The following is a 20,279-nucleotide window of genomic DNA, read 5'->3' as shown; positions in this document are numbered from 1 at the left end:
TGGAAGAATATGGGGAAGATATTGGAGTACCTTTAAAAAGCCAGAACTTTTTTTTCCAGCCTTTGAGATTTTTAAAAGAAAGTGTTGGCTGTTTTGAATAATAGATGGAAGAAGAGCTCTGGCATTTTTCCTGGCTCACAGGCACCCTCCATGGTTAATTGCTTGTGGCTGCTGCTGCTGCCCTCCTTAAGTCTGAGGAGCTTGTCCTTCTCAACTTGGAAAGTTCACTTCACTCGCCCCTCAGTCCCCATAGATGCAGATGGCAGAGATAAACTGCCAGGGTTGTCAGTCCTGAGTAGCTGCTCTCCACCCGTCAGCAAAAAAAACCCCAGACACCCCACTCACTCCCACCCCCACCATTTGGCCTTTCTGTTAATGAAGCTTTTCTGCCTTTTCCCCTGCTTTTCTCTTTCCTCCCCGTTGCAGAGCGTCATCATGGTTGTATTTGCTGAAGACAAAACCCGGGAGGATCAGCTCAGGCACTGGAAGTACTGGCATTCCAGGCAACACACAGCCAAACAAAGGTGCATTGACATAGGTAAGGAGCTCTCAAGCAGCAGGTGCCAAAGCTCAACTTAGCAGGTGTCAGGTCTTGCACGTGCCTGGTGAGCTCACGACCATCTTCAGCCAAGGCTTTGCATGGCTTTGGATCATGCCTGCCCCTGTCTGGGGTGAGATGAGAAACCCAACTGCCCATCAGAATATCTCAGTTTGGGGAAGATTACAGATTTAAACAAAGATATAGGGCTCGGTTGCTTGGTCAGTTAGCCAACCAACTGATCGGTCAAAAGGGTCCACGGTTGAGTAGCAGAAGCTTGAACTTGCCATGGATGTTAGAGGGACCATAATTTCAAAAGCTGGAGAATGATTTGTTGACTGGACTGTGTTTCAAGCTTCTGGCTGTGAGGTTGCTCAAACAGAACTGGCTATGGTTCTTTGTGCTGCAGTATCTGCCTATATCGAGCTTACCATATCTGAACATTGCAGACAGTTGAGTAATCATATTTTCTGACCTTTGCTAAATTTTCAGACATCACCTCTTAGAATTCTCCTTTTCTCCTATTCCTGTCTCAAAAAAAGCATTGTTGTTTTTTTCATTCTTGAGCCAAAAGCTGCTTTGGCCTCAGGTTTGCCTGTAGTTCATGCCATCGATCCTGGAGCGTCTTGGCTCTAAAGGCATATGGATTAGTAGTGGTTACTCAGTGCAGGGGGGAAAGGCACTCTTCACATGAGTAAAGCTGCTGTTGGTTCTTAGAGATTTGAAAGGACGCTCTGAGGTTGCAAAACAGGTTCCAAGACTGAGTCGCTGGCAGAAGTCAAGCCCTAGGTACAGTTTGGGCAAGGAGATGAAAGATGACATTACAGATACCCATTTGCCTACAGCCAAGCTGTGATTGGCCCATTTCCAGCTCCTTTGGTTTAAAGGCTGGGTTGCACTCAGTTTTTTTTTCTCTTGTAAATAAAAGTAGGGATTAATGCTTGGCACTTAAAGGCAGACGCACATTCAAATCTTCCTTTATTATGAGTTTTTATGAAGAGCAACATATCCTGGTTATGCTGGCTAACATTTTTCAAACAAAATTGAGGGCATGGCAAAGATAGCAGGTGTTGCCTCTCTCCTTTGCAATTTTTAAATTTCATTTCCTGCATTCTACTTTCAAAAAAAAAACCCCTTAAAGGAACACTTAGATTTCTTTTATCTTCTCTAAGGCAGTCCAGAAGAAAAAATGACTGTTTGCCTAATTTGTGTTTGTGTTTGGCAGTCGATAAAGCTATTTTAATATCTTTTCCCTCATTTATGTTATCAACAGCTGACTATAAGGAGAGCTTCAACACCATAAGTAATATTGAAGAGATAGCCTATAATGCCATCTCCTTCACTTGGGACATTAATGATGAAGCAAAGGTAAGTCCCAGGGCTCTTCCTGACCTTCTGAGTATTTAGTGAAAGAGAGGGATGCATATTTTAACATAGCATTGAGCTTGTACTTACCTTAAAAACAAACTAGGATGAAATAGCCGCTAAAAGATTGCCAAAAGCTTTCTGGGAAATTAAAGTTCGAAGCTGATGGAAGCTTCACAGCTTGGATTATGAAATGGCCCGAAGCCCAAAAAAGATGACCCTTTTCTGACTATTTTCCCCCCTTCCCCCGGAATTCAGTCTGATCAAAAAAAGCATGAACGAACAGGAGTCAGAAAGTGCACTAGGCCTCTTCAGTACTCTTCCAGCAGAAGACAAGGTGGTTGGTTCAGCATCTGAGACTGCTGCACCTATTCAAACACATAGCTTTCAGTCATCTCAGTTTAAACAGAGGTGTGTTTGCAGGCTGGAACTCGTAGTCCTCTGCAAACAGTCCATCTCTTCCACCAAGTGTCCTTGCATGTCAATCGAATGGAGTCAGCTTTCATTTTCCATTTGCTCTGTAGATGTCACTAGATACAGTCATGGTGATGTTGCCCGTGGAACTTTCCTTGCATTGCTGTATGGAGCCTTCAAGGGATGATGGGCAACCTAATTTATTCTCATATTTATTAGATTTTCAAAATGGAAAAACATTTTGGTTGATGAGCAATAGACAAAATGGCTTTACCCTGCTAAGAAGACATTTCCAAGCCATCGGTTTGATCTGGATCAGCAAAACCTCTTGGCTCAGTTCAAAGTATTCTCAATGTTGGCAAAAAGAAATTCAGAATTATTTGAGATGTGAAAAGAATTCTCAAATGATTCTGAAATAATTCATTAGAATTTTGGGGTGTATTTCAAACTGAAAGCCCATCAGTGCTCCTGATGGCCCCTACTGTTTCCAAATTTACCAGATGTCTTGGGGAGAATTCTACCAAGTCCTAGATGCAGTAGTGACTTGGGTCTCTTGTAGCAATCTAGAGCTTAGGGAAGCCTTTCCTAACTGGTACCCCTCCAGGTCCATTGGTCTCCAATTCCCATAAACTTTAGCCAACATGGCCAAAGGCCTTTGTTCATTTTGGCTGAGTACGTGAGTTGAAGACTAATGTATCTATAACAGATTTGGGTAAAAAAGCCTGGCCAAATGGGTACTCTGCTGTGATTCCTTACTTAAGTAGGTATAGATCATGGAAAGGGTAACATTGGAAAGGATTTTGGAGCTAGTAAAATCCTGATCTAATAAATTGCGATGGGGAACTAAACTGTGAAAAGTCACAGTTTGACCCATTTAATTAAAAAAAAATGCTCATGGCATTAATAAACCCCTGTATTTGTCCACTGGATTTCAAGAGTACTGCTTTCCTTCCTGAAGAAGTCAGAGCTGGGTTATTTCCAAAGTCTGTACCTTGCTAGAGGTCATAAGAATAACCTGTCTTGAGCTGCTGTCTATATCCCTCTATTTGGGAGAAGCTGCTAAATAATTACAAAAAATAGCATCCTGAATATGATCAGGATGCCAACACTTTCTGAATAGTGATTTTAGCCTTCTTACTTATGTATATCTTTGTGTACATATAGAGGAATATGGAGGTAGCCTTGAGGAAAGAAGTGTTAAGTAAACATTAGTTTAGCCCTGGCATGGAAGAGGGGGTGAGAAAGAAACTCATGATAACCCTGCCTTGATTCTATTTAGTGTAAGAGGGAAACTCTGACAGGTTTTCAAGATTCTGTTGTTATTATACCCTATAACAATGAAGTAGAGTTTCAGTACTCCTTATAATTCCTGTTCTCTCAGCTGGTCTATATTGAAGGGCTGGCAGTACTTATAACAGGTGTACTAGAAAGGAGTACAGTACAGCATTTCAAGATGCAGTTCTGCCTGTGGGTGGGTGGGAGAGGAGGGCTGCTGCCATTTCAAATGCCATCCCTTATTTTTTCTCAAAGAAAACAAAACAAAATTTAGCATAGCAGCTTTATATTGGAAAGACATTATGTACAAACTCTATGCATCAGTAGGATAACCTCTGAAAACTGAATGAAATGGGACCAAGCTGAGTATGGCAAGAGGATCCAACAAAAAGAAAGATGAAATTTGGAAATGGGGAGGATATGGCCAGGATCTGTGGGAAAAAGAAATCCAGAAAAAAATCCCCAGTTACGGGAGAGGCAGTCTGGGGGGTTGCTGATTCCTCCATTCTAAGCCCCCCCGTCTTCCTTCCCTGTCATGTGACCTTGTGCAGAGCTATTATTAAGGGGTTGGGAAGAATTCCAGAAGCCATGTTGTCTGCATCTTCCCCTTGCTTGTTTGGATCAGAGAAACATTTACAAAATCTACAGGTGAGCAGCTAATTCTCAAGTATCACCAAGTGGGATTTGGAATTGAACTACCATTTTATGCCCATGTAAATGAACCCCCTTGTGTAACTTAATGAGAGGGAAGATGTTACAATGGAGAAATTCATACACATGCTATAGACATACAGCCTCTCCCTTTCTGAGTGTGCAGCTTTTTCCCATATCACTCTGGATCCTGAACTCAGAATGTGGTTTTCATAGCAGTGCTAATGACATTGCTGCAATCAGACCAAGCGTTAAATGAAACCTTGTTTGTTGAAGAGTTGAACATCAGTGGAACTCCATAAAGTAGGATCATAGCATTGATGGCAGTGATTGTACTGAGAGGATAATATTAATCATGGTTACTCAGAAGAAAGTCTCCTTGATTTCAGCAGGATCTATTCTCAACTAATGTTTTTTAGGACTCCAATGCCAGTCTTTCTAGAGAATTATAATATGTTAACCATAATCTAAAGCTCCTGGGTTGACTCGTTCACTTTCACAGTGTGTTAAACCACTTTCTCTCAATCCATTCCCCCATCTCTATTTGCACATACCAGTTGACTTTTGCCTTTTTAATTTTTTTTTTTAAATAGATGGGTATACTTCCAAACAAAGCACTGGGCTGTTGCCATGCACTATATTTATTTTGCAAAATGTATGGGGCTTCTAGACATTTATATAAATAAACATGATGTCAAAAGCTGGTCAGCTTTCCATTTCATTTTTAACAAAAATTAAAGTAACTATATGTAAAAAATTGGGTGGGGCAGTAGATTGTGAAGACTGAACGATATATTCCTTAATAGTCAAGCAGGGACATAAGGGAAGCTTCTGTTGAATATGCTCCCTGCCCCACCCCCCCAAACCTTGAATGCTTCAGAAAACATGAGAATCACAAGATTGTTGGCCTTTTCTTAGGTGCACCTGACAGATGATCTGGGCAAATGTTCAGAAGAGAGGAAATGGGAGGCTTTCACAGTTGAATTTGGCAGGGGACTCTTTAAGGAAGGATTTGTGGGTGAAGGAGGAGGTGATTAGGGGATGGGCATGAAGCGGTTCCAAATCTTTATTGCTAAATAAATATTCCCTTCCCATCTTGTAAGCCTGATGTGTTTATCCTTCCAGACCAAATGGCACTACGTCAGCACCTGATGCTTAAAATGGCATTATTATGAAGCAGGAATCAGATACCAAGATTTCCTGCGTGGCAATCTAAAATATGGTATTATTCCTTATTGCAATTTTTTCCTTTGCAAACTTTCTAGTTTTTTAGGGACAATTAAAATTTGGTAGTCATAGGAGCTCAAGTTGAAATAAGCATATATTTGTTCATTTCTGCATCATGCAAATTCATCTAGCGTGTCTCTTAAATAATCCCGGAGAACAGGTAGAGTAAACCAAAGGCAAGCAAACAAATAATTCATCTTGATAGGTAGCTACATGGTGCTTGAAAACTTCTAAATGCTGGCAGACAATGTGAGCACCACACTATAAGTTGATAGTGTAGGGAGCATGAGCATTGATGACCAAAGATGTACATCTTATACTGCAATTCTATACATACCTATTCAGTTAAATCCCATTGTACATATTATATGGGGCTTACTCTCAAGTTGGGGGGTATAGGTTTGCAGGTGGGCAGACTAATCCTAAATTGGGTGTGCATAGTTATGAGAGAAAGCGAAAGATCTCTAGTGTGGCCAACAGCACTGTTTCATGACCGCTAGAGTGAGAGCTAGCAAGATGGTGGATGAGGGTGGGGTTGTGATCCAGAGCCTTTGGGGGAAATGAAGGGGTTTGGGTTCCGTGTCATCAAGGCTGCCCCCATAGTGTCCTAGGATCAACCTGTCAGTGGCTTACTACTAGTGGGCACACTGCCAGCAATACTCTCTCACTCCCAAAGCATTCTGCAGGTATATTGACAAGGTCCAGGCAGTTGAGAGACGTCATTACACCACCCTAATGTGCTTAGCTGAAGGGATTAAAATTGCTGTTAATTATAGTGAAATGTGTATATTGGAGTTTTATATACATAGGTTGGCCTAATTGGGAAGACTCACAGGAGCAGTCCATTGCTCCCTTTTCTGAGAAATATGGCCTTTATTTCAGAAAAGTAATGAAGTTGTTGAACATCCTTTCCTACATTCTGTCCCCAGATTTGCTGAAGGTATCAGTCACCCTTGGCTATCTTTTCTGGTTGGGAATTATAGGAATTGTGGTGTAATGACCACAATTTGACCACTGGGTCAAAATGCTAGGAAAGGCTGCTGCAGAATAGTAATGAATATTCCCTTTTTTCTTGTCAAAATGCCCAACTACTAAAAAAAAAAAAAAGGCTTCTAATTGAGTTTGATCTTATAACATTATCACATAGCAGGATGCAAAAACTGACTTCCTGTAACTATTTTGGATTGCTGTGTTTCTTATTTAATCTTTTCCCCCTTCTTCTGAGTGTACAGATTTGACGGTGATTCTTGATCAGATTACTGGTAGACAGAGCAGCAATTCTTTCTTAACGCTCTGATCTTATCAGGAGGAGATCTAGCCAATCTCCACTATTTTCATTACATGGTTCATTTGACTGCTGCATTTATTTATTTTTAATTACCAGACAAAGACTTTATGTGGTGCAGGACATGGAGAAAATAGAGGAAAAGGCTGAGTTTAAGTGAGGTCCTTACTACATTTCTTGTATGGTAAATAATGATAGCAAGTTTTGTATTAAAGGCTATTATGAATTGGCTGCAGATTCATCATATAATCTGGACAAACTTCATTTAACCCCATTAATTTAGAGTGATGCAAATGTATGAAAGGTATGAATTCAATGGCATTTAGGAGATTAGTGGAGGAACCAGCTATGAAATAAAAAGATAAGGAGTCCTTTGCGATGAGCTTGACCTCCATATAGGTTCTTGGCAACCATCTGGAAATTGCCTCTTTTTGCGGTGTTTATTTCTGACTTCCTGGTTTAGCCTGTAGTCCTCAGCTTTCTGAATGATTTCCCACCCAAATATTAAGTAAGTCTAACTCCGCTTCGCCTTTTCAAGATTAGCCAAAGTCAACTAGGTAACATATGCTACCAACTGGAGTTGTTGTTGTTCAGTCGTTAAGTCGTGTCCGACTCTTTGTGACCCCATGAATCATATTGCGCCAGGCCTTCCTGTCCTTCACTGCCTCCCTGAGTTTGCTCAGTTTCATGCTCATTGCTTCAGTGATGCTATCTAACCATCTTATCCTCTGCCGTCCTCTTCTCCTTTTGCCTTCAATCTTTCCCAGCATCAGGGTCTTTTCCAAAGACTCCTCTCTTCGCATTAGGTGACCAAAGTATCTGAGCTTGAGCTTCATTATCAGTCCTTCCAATGAGCAATTAGGGTTGATTTCCTTTAAGATTGACTGGTTTGACCTCCTAGCAGTCCAGGGGACTCTTAAGAGTCTTCTCCAGCACCACGGTTCAAAGGCATCAGTTCTTCGGCGCTCAGCCTTCTTTATGGTCCAGCTCTCACAGCCATACATTACTACTGGAAAAACCATAGCTTTGACTCTGCGGATCTTTGTCGGCAAGGTGACGTCTCTGCTTTTTAATATGCTATCTAGGCTTGCCATAGCTTTCCTCCCAAGGAGCAAGCGTCTTTTAATTTCATGGCTGCAGTCTCCGTCTGCGGTGATCTTGGAGCCCAAATAAATGAAGTCTGTTACTGCTTCCATTTCTACCCCTTCTATTTGCCAGGAATTGATGGGTCCAGATGCCATGATCTTAGTTTTTTTAATGTTGAGTTTCAAGCCAGCTTTTGCACTCTCCTCTTTCACCCTCATCAAGAGGCTCTTTAGTTCTTATTCACTTTCTGCCATTAGGGTGGTATCGTCTGCATATCTGAGGTTGTTGATGATTCTCCCTGCAATCTTAATTCCGGCTTGTGATTCTTCCAGCCTGGCATTTCTCATGATGTACTCTGCATATAGGTTAAATAAGCAGGGTGACAGTATACAGCTTTGTCGTACTCCTTTCCCTATTTTGAACCAATCGGTTGTCCCATGACCGGTTCTAACTGTTGCTTCTTGGCCAGTATACAGATTTCTCAGGAGATAGGTAAGATGGTCTGGTACCCCCATCTCTTTAAGAATTTGCCACAGTTTGTTGTGATCCACACAATCGAAGGCTTTTGCATAGTCAATGAAGCAGAAATAGATGTTTTTCTGGAACTCTCGTGCTTTCTCCATGATCCAGCGAATGTTGGCAATTTGATCTCTAGTTCCTCTGCCTCTTCGAAACCCAGCTTGTACATCCGGTAGTTCTTGGTTCACGTACTGCTGAAGCCTAGCTTGTAGGATTTTGAGCATAACCTTGCTAGCATGTGAAATGAGTGCAATTGTGCGATAGTTTGAGCATTCTTTGGCATTGCCCTTTTTCATGTTCAATGTTCAACCAACTGGAGAACAGAAGGCAAATAGATATAATATGAATTAATTAGAAAGGAAGGTTGAAGGATTTACTGAGAATAAAAAGAAATCAGGAAAGATGCATAACTCTCCATAGCGTAGCTTATTCCAACTTGGTATCCTTCAGTGATATGGCCAGCACCAAGCTGGGAAAGGCTAATCTGTAGAAATAAATACAAATACATTTATAGCCTGGTTCTTGAAGTGGTTTACAGAATTGATTTTTTTTTTTTACTCTCCCTTTCCTGCTCAACTATTCCCACTTTTCTCAAGACAAGGTATTGATTTCTATCTCATACCTGTTTGCCAGCAGATTATTGCATCATCATTTTGTGGTAGGTTTGAAAACAAACACATGGTCTTCTAGTCTTCCTAAACATAGTTGCACGTTTCCAGATAATTAGCCTTAGGTGTAACTTGTGGCAGTTAGGCTGTAAAAATGTACTGAGCAAAAACTAGGGTGTCTTTCTCCTTGAGATATCTTCTATTGGTGAGTTCTTGGATGGTGAGCTCCTTAGCTTTCTTAGCTTGTAATTTGCAAAGGTAAGAGTAAGAAAGCGATAAGTGTGTTAGAATATAATATATAACATGCTGTTGCATCTATTTATATCTCTCTCATAGGGAAAAGAAGCTATTACTCCAGCTGATTATTATCATCAGTTTGTCACAGTCTAAACCAGTGTTTCTCAACCTTGGCAACTTGAAGTCCACGCATCTTCAAGTTGCCAAGGTTGAGAAACACTGGTCTAAACTGTAAGTGTTGTTGTGTGCTCTTTTGCCCAGCAGAGGGTGTGTGCACATCAAACAACCCTTGCTGGAAAAGGCAATCACACAGACTGGGAAACCCTATATCTAAGAATCAGGCTTCTTTCTTGAGCTTTGACCTCCCCAGTATAAGCCAAATTCCATTCCTTAGTGCAAAGCTTGTAGGGGGAAAAACACATACATTAAGTAGTTATTATATAGTGAAGAGAGCCAGTTTAGTGTAGTGATTAAGGCACCAGGCTAGAAACCAGGAGACTGTGAGTTCTAGTCCTGCCTTAGGCACAAAGCCAGCTGGGTGACCTTGGGCCAGTCATTCTTTCTCAGTCACTTTGTCTCAGTCCTAGGAAACAGGCAAGGACAAACCACTTCCGAAAATCTTGCCAAGGGAACTGCCAGGCAGTTGCCAGAGTCAATACTGACTCAAAGGCAATAGTAATATTAATAATAATATGAGTTAAAGAATGTTCAAATTTCTTGCATGGGCAACCTAAGAAAGCTACTGTCCATCCCCTTTTAAACATTTTTAAATGTTATTTTCTAATTATTTTCATTTTTAAATCATGGGAAGTGTATTTCACATTTTTTAATGCATGGATCTACTGATTTTCCAAAACTGGATATTTTAATACAAAGCTTGTCTTGATGCAGATCAGGAGTAGGGCAGAACAGTGACTTTCCCTTCCCCGGTGTGGGGCCCACTATCATTTCTTCCAGAAACCCCTTGCTTGGTGCATGATAGAGGAACATAATAGTGCTGGCAGCTGATACTAAGAATTTGGCCTCATCAGCCACAAATCTCATCCTCGCTGTTGGTGTTTCTCCTTTGATTGTAATGGTACTCTTCAAATTGAACAAAGGAGGGAAAGAAGGGATCAAGGATTCTGAGTCACTGCAACACATTTTGTTTACTCCTTGTGGCCCAGAAGAAACCTATCCTGGGATGGCACAGTGGCCCAGCACTCTGGCTATGGGATAGAGACAGGAAGAGAGAGAAGGAGCTCCTATTTGAGAGGCACTGCGGTCTGATATGGAAAAACCTCCTATTTTTCATCCCCCCTCTCCCCCCTGCCCCAGTTGATTTATCACTGTAAGTTTAAAAATGAAATAAAATGGAACTGGCTTATATGCGAATTACTAATGGGACTGAAGTGCCCTTGCAGGTACACCCCTGTGTGCAAATACTTTCAAAATAGCAAGGAAATCCAGAGAGCGTGCATGAACTGCTAAGATGCTGGAAGTTCAGACCTTCATGTCTTCATGGCCAGTATCACTGAGCCAATACTTGGCTGTCCTAGGGAGAAATGCATCCTCCAGGCAGATGGCTTTAGTGGATTATCTGCATTCTGTATAAAGCTGATTGAGGAGGCCCCTAAACAATGGTTGGAAGAGCCTCCAGCCACAGACCTTACTTTGCTCATCGTCCCAGCCTTAAGTTTATCTGTTAGCATTGGATGGAGTTTGAATCCAGGTTTATAATTTCCTACAATTCTTCCGACCAATGCAGTGTTGAGTCCTTAGAGGCACATTGAGAGGACCCAAAGGACATGGCATGGCCCCAGTGGATTGGCCAAGTGACAACTTTGTTGGGCTGTTGAGTCTAGGATTTTGGCAACTGCTGAGGGTTACCAAGTACTGCTCCTGGTTCTGATCTCCTTGTGATGAGAAGAGATCAAGTACAGTGGTACCTCGGGTTACGAACACCTCTGCTAACGAACTTTTTGGGTTGCGACCAAATCAGGTTGCGACCAGAGTCACGGAACGGATTAAGATCGTAACCTGAGGTACCACTGTACCAGCCTGTGGCACAGTGGTCACCTACATTCACCTGTTGTTATGCTATATGTGTGGATGCATTTGTTGGGAAAGCTCCAACCAGCCTCTGGCACAGGGTAGGGAACTCCCTCTGTGTCACAAGCTGCAGGTTCTGACTACTTGGCAGTCTGGATGAGACCTCCCAGTGATGCGGTGGCCTAACCTCTTTTTGGCCTGTTTTTTTTTTTTTTTTTTAACCACTGTGACCAGTTAAAGGTAGAAATTGGAACAGTTCATCTCTCAGAGGACTTCTGCTCCAATTTCCATTTGTATTTGACTTACTTTAACTCAAAAACCATACTGATAAAATTTGGCTGTTTTGCTGATCAATTTGGCACAATTCGGGACTCTTTATTAAATGGGAAGTCTGAAGCAGTTTCACCTCTCAGAAGCCTTCTGCTTTCATTCCAGCCCTGACCTTGGCACCAGAGGGAAAAAATGTGCTGTCAAAATGTGGCCATTTCATAGGTGAATTTCAGCAGTGCAAACTCCAGAGAAACAGAGAGGATGCTGGGAGGCGGGGGGATGGGGCTGAGGGCAGCTCCAGGCTTCCCATCTGTACTTAGAATCCTGTAGGAATTCTTAAAAATAAAAATAAAAATGAACAGTAGCGGCTCAATTTTGGTGGAGAAAGGGGAGTGAATCCTCATGCTTCATAAGATAAAGGTAAGTTGGAGTATATCATGAGTAATGGAAGATGAACAGGACCTCCCCCCCCCCACCAGTTTGTATCTGTTTGCTCAGCATTTCCTCTGAAGAAGATGCCCTAGGTCCTTCAGTCTGATTTCAACCCCTTTTCTTGCATTGATCATACTAATACATTCCTTTAGATTATGAGGTCACTTACAGCTGTGAGGATGTTTTTCTCGTGACACACTCAGCCATAGGCCTCTTCAGAATAAGGCGTTGTCCCTTTTGTCTGCATGACCAGTTTGGTTAGGATGAAACTAAATGAGAGACATACGGATGAGTCAGTCACACTCGGCATTTGTGATAATTCAGACTGTAGCACTGACGTTAGCAGTCTTCTGCACATTTACTTAAAAATAAACCCGAATGTGTTTCCGTGGAATGTGCTGAGAGTAACTGCGCAGAGGATTGTTACTTCTTGTTCCTTCTTCCTCGTATTTGCAGCTCAAAGCTTTGGGATCGTTGCTCTGAGTAGGTAATCTTCGTGCATTGTTCCCGCCTTTCCCATTTCCATTTGGGGATGTAGTTTTTAAATACAGGTTTTATTAGGTTCCTCTGTCTTAGTATATTTTATGAGTAATCTGTTAATTTGTTTATGGCATTTTTACTTGTTCTTTAGCTGGGAAGATTTCCACATGCCTTACGGAAGACAAATAAAAACAAGGCAATCTCTTCTTCCTTGCCTAGGCTTACAGCTAAAAGGCCTAGCACAAAAGAAAAACGGAATGAGGAGAAAAGAGGGAGAATTCCAAATTCTGCCGCAGTCATAATACGGTGATCAGCATCCAGCTGGAATAAAAATAGTTCAGGAGCTAAATGCAGCTGACATTTTACTATTCAATGAAATGGCCTGTTATCTTCCCATTTTCCTCTCTATAGTACTACAGTCTCATGAAATAGCTGCTGCTCTTTTATGAAGCCTCTTCAAGGTGAACCATGAAAGTCCTTGCTTATCATTTTTCTCTCTATACCAGTGTTTCTCAACCTTGGCAATTTTAAGATGTGTGGACTTCAATTCCCAGAATTCCCCAGCCAGCATGGCTGGCTGGGGAATTCTGGGAGTTGAAGTCCACACATCTTAAAGTTGCCAAGGTTGAGGAACACTGCTCTATGCTGAATTCTTTTCAGTTGCTCTGAATCCCTATGAGGCCTTAATAAAAAAAAAAAAAAGCCCTCTAGGCTGCAGTTCCAAGCCAGTTATTTGGGATGACAAGCGACAGGAGACTGACAGCCAACCACAAGCTGTTTAATTAGCTACAGCTAGTTAACATTTACCCTTTCACAGCTTTGTCCTTCTGAGATAACGAAGGTATATGAGAAGCTGCGGTTTAACAATTCACAGCTAGTCATCCTTTTTTCCTTATCAGGCACCTGTAGTGTGTGTGTGTGCGCGCGTGCACTTTAATTCTGCTTTAACAGCAACATGCTCCAGCCAATATCTTGAAAATTAATAAAATGTATAACTCCCGCCACCAAAGCTATGCATCCCAGTTCTGTTCAGGTTTACTCCAGAGAGAAAACTCCTTTGCATTCAGCGAGGCTTAATCTCTGCAAAATATACAGTACAGCTTTAATCATAACACATCAAAAGTGTTTACTCAGAAATCAATCTTACGGAGTTCAGCATCACCTATTCTCTAAGATGTGTGCATAGGATTATTGCTAGGCCATGCAACCCTAACTGATCGGTTTGCTGAATAAAGCTTGTGACCTTTACTTAAACCAGGAGTGAGAAACAGAGTCAGGCTCAATGGGCGGATTCTCATTTGGGGCAGAAGCCAAGTCTTGCCTCTCAGGAATCAGTGCTTTCAAACCCCTCCCTCCCTCCCTGTTATCCTTTGCCCTGCAGGAGCACCTTTAAATACCGGGTCCAAAGCAGCTGGCTTCCATTGCCAGAGCCCCTGCTAGGGTGGCTGAACCGGGTGCAGAATCAGCTGCTCTGCACCTTCCTCCAGGGATAATGCACAGGTGGCTGCAGCCGGGTTCCCCCACGGCCCTCTGGTTTGGCCCAGATTATTGGGAAGGCAAGAGAGGAGCCGTGGTTGACCCAGAGGTTTCCCACAAACTCTGTTCATCCACTTGCTCTCTTTTCATAGATGACAAACAACATTACTCTGAGTGTGGGTTACACAAAAAGAATCTTCATAATTAAAGTCTATCTTGACGGGTCACAGCACTGAATTGCTAAAAACAGTGGTACCTTGGTTCACGAACTTAATTCATTCCACGATTTTGGTCGTGAACCGAATTGGTCGCTAACCGAATCAAATTTCCCCATAAGGTTCAGTGTAAATAAGGTTAATCCGTTCTGACCCCTACGAATGTGGTTGTGAACCGAATTGGTCGCCAACTGAATCAAATTTCCCCATAAGGTTCAATGTAAATAAGGTTAATCTGTTCTGAACCATATGTATTTTTGTTTTTTAACCACAAAAATATGAAACAAAGTATAGGCGATCTCACCTAGAGGAAGCCACAACCACATGTCAGAGCAGGGAATATGGTCGCGGGTCATGTTCGTCACCCGATGAGGAGTTCGCGAACGGAAGCAAACTTTTGCAAACGCTGCTGTTCGTGAACCGAATTGTTTGTGAACAGAAGTGTTCGTGAACTGAGGTATTACTGTATATTTAAAGCTTCACTTGTTCCATTCCATAGGCCGTCCGTCCTTCTTACTGGGAAGCTGCTTGCCTGTATCAGTGAGCCTCCATATAGGTTACCTCACCAGGAGCAGCAACCTTTGAGATGTAGTTCAGTGGGACCTGCTGGATAGTTTTAGTAATCTTTCTAAATTTTAACTTTAAAAACTCTTTCAGGTGCTGCCACTGAAAGGAACCTCTGAGTTTTACGCAGATTTAATTGTATTGGCAAGAGAAGGATGCCACAGAATCTTTCTGGTTGACTCTACCTACCTAATTTGTTTTCCATGGGGATAAAGCATTTTCCTCAAAGTTAAGGTGGCTAACTTTTACTGAATATGCTTGATTACTTTTCCTATAACTTAAGAGAACTGTCCCCAGCTAATAAGCACTCATTGGCTTTCTCTTCAAACCAGATGAACTTTATCCCTGTTAAATTCCTCATGAGCTCTTTTGCTTTCAGCTCTCACCAGTCTTGCCTCACCATTTTTTTCCAGCAAAATTCCCTCAAACTGGAAAGCTTGCTCTTCTCCCAACACAGCTGTGCTCCCTTCAAAAACAACCAACTCAGATGGTCATTTTCCAATTGTCAGACAGATCTTTTCATGTTTTAAAAATCTCCCTAATTACGTTCCTCATGAACTTTCTAACTGCCAATAGATCAGTGACTTTACCCTTTGACCAATCCAAACTGACCTTTACAATGTCAGCCATTTTTAAAGTGCCAGCTTGGATCTTCTTTTCCTAGCAATCGTAATTAAGCAACCACACTGCCTCCTGTCCAATGCAGGATAACAAAAATAGACCTCTGGTTTACATATACATTAAAACTCCACTCAAAAGTTACTGATGGAATACAATGATCATTGTTCCAACCAATGATTTTTTTTTTCCCCATTTGGTTGCTGCTAAAACATTTTGTAGCCTGGATTGTATCAACTGCTCCTAGATCTTGCATCTTTCAAGCGTATAAAATGACTCCCACGGGATTATCCACACTAGATCTGCTGACATGGTATTTCTGGGCAATTGGATAGAGGTAGAGGAGTATGCGTATAATTCCCATTTATTAAAACTCATTGAATGAATAATTCTCATCATTCTTAAGTGTGGGAAAATATTACAGAGCGAACACACCCACTTACCTAGGCAGACTTACGGCATACTAATTTGGCCCTGTGAATTCCTGAATAATGCTCTTGGTATTTTTCTCTCAGTGTCACCTAATTTTCACAGAATGCTATATATCTGTGTCTATTTTTTCCTGGTAAACCACTATCTGTGTTTTATACATTACTGTCTTGTGAGAGTTGCTTTGAAATTTTGTACCTCTGAATTTTTAGTTCAGTTTCTTTTTCAAAATTGCTACAGAAACTTTCTATAAGCTGTGTTGGTGGGGAAGGGAACTCCAGAAAGTAATCAGTCAGTCAAATCTGTATTACAGTCATAGTCCAGCATAAATTGATGTCCCAGTACAACAGAAGGGTTCATGATTAAGAAAAGCTTCTCTAGAGGTTAAATCTAGATGGTGCATAGGTGGCCTCTCAAAATTCTCCACCCATTTTTGAGCAATGAAGTGGTGGTAGTGGTGGTAGTGAACTTGATCAAGGTTTTTTTTTTCCTTAAAGAGGAAGAGGAATTATTCAATCATTTTTATGGGAGGATTTACCAAGGAAGTGACAGCAGCAAGTTTTCTTTAGTGTTTATTGGCTGCTCTTATTGTAAAGATGATACTGGAGCAACTTACTGGTAGTTTGACCACCCCTTTTGCTTCCTTGCTAATATCCTGGTAGCCACCCCCCACCAACATCCCACGAGAAAAGTGAAGTGTTCTTCTATTTTTGTGGCTGCGTAAGGAGATGCGAAATTTGTGTTCATCTCTATTCAGATGTTACATGGAGACATCTTGACTATGATATATTTTGAGTTCTTAATTTTAATTTTGAAATATTGTGTCTCTGGAGACAGAGTGATAGAATGTAGTGTAATACTTCTCCAAGGCCTTCTCTTTTCTTTTTCTGTGAAGGATAATGCCATGCAAGTAGCAGTTCTTTCTGTGTGCACACACTGAGCAATTTTCCAGTAATGGATGCCCTGTGGATATCTGAGAGTTTCCCAAGAATTGCCTGATCTGTCTGCACAAGCAGGACCTCAAAATGTATTGGCATGCTTACTTGGATACAAAAACACTTGTACATAGTCACCCCCTTCTTAAATTTGCATTTGAAGAACAAATGATAGAAAATGGTTATCAAAACCCACAAGCCAACTTTCATATAGCTAAGAATGCGGAATAGTCCTCTAAAACCAGAAAGACTATCATAAAAGGAATCTTGCTGTACAGGCTGAAGGAGTTCAGCAACTTCACTGGCTACATGGTTCTTCAGCAACTTTTGGGTGGGAAATACCTGGTACAGTCACCTAGTTTTCTTTTCCTTTAAAACACAGATTCAAGATTCTCTCCCCACCCCAAGCATCAATTTTCTTCATTTCGCTTTTTAGAAAAATCTATGAAGCTATTCATGTAACTCATAATACCCCTACCATTACATGTTTCGTTAATCCAATTTTAAAAGTAGAAACTTATTTTAGACGGCTATCCTGGAACTTGCTGAAACACTTCTCTTGTCCTCGTTTTTTGTAAACCACAAAAATGACAAGGAGAAGAGCTTATAGAATAATCACTACAAAATATAGCATTCCCAATTGGCTTCTATTTGCAGACAAGAGGAAGACCTCAAAATAATTGGTTGCTCTGATGTTAATAAGAGACCCAGATGGGTGGGCATGGTTTCATGACCAGTAAGTGAGGGGACTGGCACATCTAAGATACTTGGTTGTTGGGAAGTTTGCAACAAGGCCTTGGGGAGGGAGGGAGAAAAAGTTGCTTTGATGAATAAATTATAGAACATGGAACATTGTATTGACCATACGGCTATCATTGCATTCAAACTAATAATTTTTTCCTTAGAACATCTTTTATGCCTTGAGTGGTTCAAAAGCTTGCCTCCCAGCCCAGCTTAAGTTGAAGAACCTGATATTGATTTTTATATGTGACAATCCCCCAGATATCAGGTCTGTTTTGTTTTTTCTCCCAGTCCACGTGAATGTCTTTTGGAAATAAGCTCTCAATCGGCTGTGGCTTCCAAGTGTACCAAATGTATGTGCAGAGTTGTTAGATGTTCCTATTTGTGCTTGTGTAATAGGCTAGTGCAGTCGCTAAGAGTTGATACTGACTTGGTAGCATATAATCAATCAGCAGGGTAATAATTACATGGAAGCATGTCACATATATTTTTACAATTTTCCTCATTTGCAATACAAACAGTTTTTAGAGCAGGAATTATTAAAACACTGTCTTGGAGAAATTCAGTTTTTTTTCCTCTTTTGTTAGCACAGTTAAAAGCTTTTATGGTGTGACATACTGTACACAAAAGTAAATTAGGAAGAGGTCTCAGTTTTGTGTTGCAATGGCTGACATGTTCCACTAGGAGGCTCACATCCCCCATATATCAGTTCTAAATTTAGATTTTCTTTGAAGGAAAGCAGCAATAAAGTGAGAGGTATAGTAAATTACATTATATGTTACTATTACTGGAACAATATTGCTTAGTAGGTGCTGTTGATTAACAATTGCGTTCACATAGTAGGTACAGAAACAATTGTGCTGAGTCCTTAACAATTAATGTGCTAAGTCAGTGAGTCTCAAATAATGATTTTTTTTAACATACCTTGAAGAGTTAAAAGCAGTGGGTGAGTCCATGAGATACAAGTATCTTGCACTGGCAGTTCCCTGCTCTTCCAGACTTCACACTTTTACTAAAAATAAATGTGAGGAGAAAACCATTGAACATATGCAGTTGTGCAAGGTTTAATGTTTCTTATATGCATAAGCCACAATCAGCTATAGTGTAATAAACAGAAATCTAAGCTGGTTCCTGTGTTTAATTATTTGCATCTTATCCTTTTATTCCTTTCATTTGTTCCTGTTTTTATGTTTTCTCTAAAGTGTATAATTTTTATTTATATATATATATATATATATATATATATACACACACACACACACACACACATATACACACACACATACATACACACACATACATACACACACACACACACACACACACATACATACTGTATACACACACACAATCTAAGCTGGTAATACATATTGTTAGGTTCATCAAGACACTAAGTTATTTTGCTGAGTCCCAGATGAGCATTTGTTCAGTAATTGAGAATTAGCTAAGTTTGTATAGTCCATAAGTGCACCTTCTATGGGGTTAACATATGGAATAACTCCACTTTGCTGCTTTGGGATAAAAGCCTGAAAAGCTTTAGTCATATGAATAGGCCCTTGGTCTGCAATGTACAGATAGCTAGACCTAATTTATTATTTAATGTTGTTTTTAGCAAATTTGGGTAATCTGTTTGAGGCAGAGCCGCAGATTGGAGGTGGGGTACTCCTGATGTCAAAATGCGTAGTATCCAGGGCTGGCTGAGTTATTTTGGCACTTGAGATAGAAAATTTCACAAATACCTTTTCCTTGGACTGGAAATAGAGCAACAGCAATCAATAACTTTTGCTGCAGGTTTGTGAGACCCAAATCACCTGCCAGAACCTCTCTCTGAGGAACAGAATCCTACCTACTTCCTGTCTCTGCAGCTCAGCCAATAAGATATTAGCATTAAGAATGTAGGTGGTTCTTTATGCTGAATCACACCATTGGGCTAGCAAGTCTAGACCTGTTGAAGGTGACTGAAGTAATTCTCTAGGTGTCCTCCTGGATGGGGGTCTGTCATGCCTTACTTGGAGATGCCAAGGGCTGAACTTGGGACCAGTCTGTAACTCTAAGTCAAGTCACAACATCATAATCTATACTTTGGCTATTTTGTTATACCACTCCCAAATAAAAATCAGTTTTGGACAGTACAGCAGTGGACTGAACTGAAATGTCAAGAAAGGACATATCACTAATGGGGATGTTCCCACTCTATGGTTGGAGGTGGGCTATGGTATTGGGTTCTGGTTTGTGATGGATGAAAATGTCTCTTTGCTCTGATTTATGTATGAATCTTGGAGGGAGGTGTTATAACACAATGGAAAACACTGAAATATTTTTCAGAGCAGCTTCAGAAGGGAATGGTTACGCTTGGTTTGTCCTGCAGGTCTTCATTGCTGTGAACTGCCTCAGTACAGATTTCTCCTCACAAAAAGGGGTTAAAGGACTCCCTCTGAATCTTCAGATTGACACCTACAGCTACAACAACAGGAGCAACAAACCCATCCACAGAGCTTACTGCCAGATTAAAGTCTTTTGTGACAAGGTAAAATTGCTCAAGTCCCTCTTGAGTCTTTTGCTTCAGTCAAACATTTAGTTTAGCCAGTCGGGTACCAACACATGCAAAGGAAAAAGAAATCTCAGCATCTTGGATATAAAGATGATTTGCTGCCTTTTGGTTTATTGGGGTTAATTAAGGAGAGGGTTATTTTCTGGTAGTAGAGATGACCAGTGAAAAGATGTCAAGAGAAGAGCATCAAACTAACACAGTATACTGTATGTATGTATGTATGTATGATGCATGATGTATGATGTATGTTAATTCCTCGGGATTCCATGTTAGTTCCACAGAGAGAGTTGAAATACAGTCAGAATTTTTTTTTCAGCACTTCACAGTGCCTG

General features: G+C 40.9%; 1 protein-coding gene across 1 annotated transcript in view; it reads left to right on the top strand.

Moving 5' to 3' along the window:
• GRHL1 (grainyhead like transcription factor 1) overlaps window positions 1-20,279 on the top strand; it is a 53,854-nt gene that overhangs the window by 16,680 nt on the left and 16,895 nt on the right. Inside the window, exons 7-9 of the mRNA XM_088150101.1 lie at window positions 427-538; window positions 1,812-1,906; window positions 19,765-19,923. Coding sequence (XP_088006227.1) covers window positions 427-538; window positions 1,812-1,906; window positions 19,765-19,923 — 366 coding nt within the window. The remainder of the gene's footprint in view (window positions 1-426; window positions 539-1,811; window positions 1,907-19,764; window positions 19,924-20,279) is intronic.

The sequence above is a fragment of the Python bivittatus genome, unplaced genomic scaffold (assembly GCF_059951505.1).
Source record: "Python bivittatus isolate LINGU-HERP-01145 unplaced genomic scaffold, Pbiv_v1 ctg000020_np1212, whole genome shotgun sequence".
Taxonomy (NCBI): Eukaryota; Metazoa; Chordata; class Lepidosauria; order Squamata; family Pythonidae; genus Python; species Python bivittatus.
This window is presented reverse-complemented; position numbering and strand designations above follow the sequence as displayed.